Consider the following 4,420-nt stretch of genomic DNA (forward strand, 5'->3'; position numbering starts at 1 on the left):
CCTCATGCTCAGCCTCCCATCTCCCTGGGAGCATCACCAGCTCTTCAACAGCTCTTGTCTTGCTGGGCAAAGAAACCAGGGCAAGGCCCCTTTCAAGGCCAGCCAGAGCAATTCCCATGCCCTCCCTCTCTCTCTCTTGCAGGTCTGGTTCAAAAACCGCAGAGCTAAGTGGAGGAAACGAGAGAGGAACCAACAGGCCGAATTGTGCAAGAACAGCTTCGGAGCCCAGTTCAATGGACTGATGCAGCCTTACGATGACATGTATTCCAGCTATTCCTACAACAACTGGGCCACCAAGGGGCTTGCCAGCAGTCCGCTCTCAGCCAAGAGCTTTCCATTCTTCAACTCCATGAACGTCAGTCCCCTGTCCTCCCAGCCCATGTTCTCCCCACCCAGCTCCATCACCTCAATGACCATGCCTTCATCCATGGTCCCTACTGCTGTGACTGGGGTACCGGCCCCAAGCCTCAACAACCTGGGAAATATCAATAATCTGAACAGCCCGAGCCTCAACTCTGCTGTCTCCTCCAGTGCCTGTCCTTACGCCTCAACAGCCAGCCCCTACATGTACAGGGACACGTGCAACTCCAGCCTGGCCAGCCTGCGGCTGAAGGCCAAGCAGCACGCCAACTTCACCTACCCAGCGGTGCAGACTGCAGCCTCCAACCTGAGCCCTTGCCAGTACGCCGTGGACAGGCCCGTATGAAGGGCTGCCCGCTGCCAACCAGGGACTTGACCTTAGCCTGACAAAAGGAGACCTTTAGCCCTACAACAGCGTACGTCCTGCAGAGAGAGTGAACATGACAGCATAAGAGGGAGACAGGGAGAGAAAGAGAGAAAAGAACGAGCAGGCAGACGAACCTTTATGAAGATTTGTCTATTGTATGGTGAATTTTGACTGTCTTTCCCCTTCAAAACCCCTTCCCTTCTTGCCCACCAAACCTTCTCCTCCATGGTAAAATAAACCAAAATAGTCTACTGGAAGCCCCATGGAGAAATAGGAGCCCCAACATGCAGGGTGCCTTTCCCATGGGAAGCACAAACCAAGTATTTTTCAATCTGCCCCTCCAAGCTGAACAGGGGTGAGCCCCCCAAATTCCTGGGACAGCACAGGCAGCCTCACACCACCCCTGCAGGAAAAATCCAGAGACAGGCCAGCTTGAGGGGGTTGCCAGTTGGTGCTTGGCTAAACCATATTCTCTGCACACGTGCAAGATTTCAATGAAAGATATCTTGCCCATTTATTTATCATACAGCCAGTAAGGAAGCCTTGTCTCAGTCAATTATCATCTCTTTATAATGCATATATACACATGGCCCTTCAGACTTGAAACCTTCAGGAGCTGGGGGTTGTAAGAACATAAAATATGTGTGTGTATATATATATCTATCTTATATATATATACACACACACAAATACATATAGAGACATTAAAATATGCTTTCTTGTTTTGGATGTGAAATAATCTACAAAGTAGACCTTAAAACCAAAAACCCTGTAAAGGAAGCACATCCACCAAGGCAGTGTCCTGGCTGTCATGCTTTACTGCTTCAGTCATTTTGGTCAGACACACTGCTGCCAGCATACATCCCAAACATTCCCATCTGCAACAATCAGCTCCTCCTTGCACATCTCCTTCCCTTCCCCAAATCCCATTTCGAAAAAAGATAATAAAAGTTGGCACAAACCCTTTAAGCTTCTGCTTGTGTGGTTATTGAAAGCACAAACCTGCATCTGAAGATTCTGAAATCAAGTGCCAGCAGCCCAGGTAAAGGTAAGCATCCTTAGAAGTACCAGCACGAGGCAGTCTGAGTTGGATCAGGGGCTGAAGTTTGGGAGAGTAGTTCATGTTGCTCACTTACATATCGAACGCCTGGCTTCTCAGAACAACAAAAGACCACACACACAGTAGGAAGAAGAAAACAAGCCCCCTCTGTGTTCCCTGTCTGCATGCACCCAGTGCAGCAGGAAGGTTGAGCCTCTTCTGGCTCAGGCTTCCCCACTGTGCTGGATGGGGCCAGTGCCTTTGGGTTCCCACAGCCCAGGGCAGGGGAATTTCCCCCCCCCAGGCACTCTGGCTCTGAACAGTGGTCCCCAGGGCAGGTACCAGGTGCAGCAACTTGCCCTGCTCATGTTCTGTTGGGAAAGCTGTAATACAGAGGTGGCCCTCCTGAGCTCTACAGGCACCTGGAAAAGCTGCTGCTTCAGCCAATGCAGAGGGAGGCAGAAGATCCCTCTGAGGGCCCAAGGAAGCTCCACATACAGCAGGGGAGCAGGACATCTCTACCCAGTGCAATCACCTTTCCCTTCGTCAAGCTCCAAGGGAAAACACAACTCCAATACTTTACTTTCCTCTTTAGATAGAAAAAACCAGCCCTAAAATATCTTCACAACAAACTGTCCTTCCAGGAAGAATAGGACAGGCAAATCTGACATAACCCATGTTCTGCAACGTCGTCAGCATGCAGAGAGAAAGCAAGTTCTTTGCGAAGAATGGATCCTCACTAGGACACTGTAAGAGGTCTCTCACAAACCAGACTCATAAATGGCTCAGTTTTTGCCAAAGCCTCTTCCACAGTTCAGTGGCTTCTGAAGGTATTTGTGAGCAGATGCTGAAAGCAGTCACAAGTGTCAGCTCACCCTCATTGTAACAGATTATTCTTTGCTCTGAGGTAATCCAAAATCTGGGAGCCAAGATATCCTGCACTGAAACAGCTACCAGTGGAAAGGGTTCAAAGATCAAGAGTAAACATATAAAACATACACACAATACATGTGGCCAGTGGCTCTGCAGCCTGGCTAGTTGGCTCAAGTTCTTCCTTCCCATGACAATTTGCTGTATGGAGAAGATGGTGGGGTCTGTTTCTGCAGTCAGAGGTATTGCACCATGTAGGATCCAGACCAGATGGCAAACCACACACCAGCTCTGAGCTGAGAGCACTTTGTACAATGGTACCTAACAACTGACACAGCCATGGGGAAAACCTTAAAAACTACAGAAAACAGCAAATAACTAACTGAGCAGGTTGGCAGCAGAGCACCCTGGGAGATATCTCTTGTCTGACAAATGCCACCTGCCTTCCTGGTTCGGCTAAGCAAGTTCAGCCTCTCACATTCAGATTCCTCCCCACAGGGCCAGAACTCGGACATCATGCTCTCTGGTCCAGCACAAACACAACAGGTGCTCTACAGACCTTACCCAGTACTTCTCTCTTACAAGCCCCGAGTAACTCCCCAGATGTATCTTGTTGATACTGCAACCCCAAGTACATGATTTTTAGCAGGATCCCACTTATTCCGGAGACCTGTTAGGCAAATACCTTTGTCGTTGGATACTTCCCAATCTGCAAATTTAGCAAGTGCACATTCTCCTCCATCATTCACATCATTAAAGGAAGTGCTGAGCAAAACCAGACCCGCAACAGATGTCCCTGAATTTCATTCAACAGACCCCTTCCTTTTCAACAGTGAACTGCGGATAACTCTCTGGGTAATTACCCAGTGGGTTTTGTACCTACCCAAATCCCATCTAGATCATCCTTAAAAGCCACTCAACTGGCAGCCAAAGCTGTCCGTCACTATGCCCTTACCCTGTCAGAGAGGAAAACTGAATTATTTTGACCAGATTCTGTTCTTGATGTGCCCACATACCTCCTGTCCACATCTCCACTGTTTACACATAGTGAGATTATTTGATCCACCTTTTTGTTTGTTTGTTTGGGTTTTTGTTTTTTGTTTTGGTTTGTTTGTTTGGGGTTTTTTCATTTGCTTTGGTTTTGTGGTTTTGCTGTTGTTGGGGGGGTTTGTTTGTTTGTTTTTTGTGGGGGTTTTGTGGTTTTGTGGTGAGGTTTTCTGTTTGTTTGGTGGTGTTTTTTGTTTGTTTTTTTAATGTGTTTTGAGGGGCGGTTTAACTGCGAGCAGTTCCTGGCTTTTGGACCCAGTCCCCATTTTGAAGAGGGGGAAATTCTTTGGGAATTCTCATAGATAGCAATTACTAATTCTGGGATAGCTTTGTGTGAGTTTCACCACACCGAGAGGGTCTGAAAAAATCCCGTTTGTCTAAATACTGTCTTCTTTGCACTTTTCTTACTCAAGGCCTGACTTTAGCGCTCATCACCAGCACGGCCCGTGCTCCCCGCTCCCCCGCAGCTGTGTCTGAAGGCTCACACAGAACGCACCGACGCCGGGTGTCTTCAGCAGCTGCCGTCGGTTCTTCCTCTCAGCCCGGGAGCAGCGCGGCACCGTCCGCGGTTCGTGTCCCTCTCGCACAGCGGAGGATGTTCCCGCTCCTCTCGCTTGGTGCGTGCTGCCAACAGAGCCCCGGAGCGCGGGGCGGGCGCGCACCTCCGGCCGCTGCTGTGCGTGCGAGGGCTGGGCTCAGATCGCTCCGCAGCCGTGAGGGGCGGCTCTAATATCGGC

The 4,420-nt window shown here is 49.4% G+C and overlaps 1 protein-coding gene across 1 annotated transcript in view; it reads left to right on the forward strand.

Annotated features, from left to right (window-relative positions):
- Positions 1–1,696, forward strand: part of PITX3 (paired like homeodomain 3) — a 21,829-nt gene extending 20,133 nt beyond the window's left edge. The window contains exon 4 of the mRNA XM_005416510.2: positions 143–1,696. Within this exon, the coding sequence (XP_005416567.1) occupies positions 143–706 (564 nt within the window). The 3' untranslated portion in view covers positions 707–1,696. The remainder of the gene's footprint in view (positions 1–142) is intronic.
- Positions 1,697–4,420: the final 2,724 nt, after the last annotated feature.

This window comes from Geospiza fortis, unplaced genomic scaffold, assembly GCF_000277835.1.
Source record: "Geospiza fortis unplaced genomic scaffold, GeoFor_1.0 scaffold130, whole genome shotgun sequence".
Classification (NCBI taxonomy): domain Eukaryota; kingdom Metazoa; phylum Chordata; class Aves; order Passeriformes; family Thraupidae; genus Geospiza; species Geospiza fortis.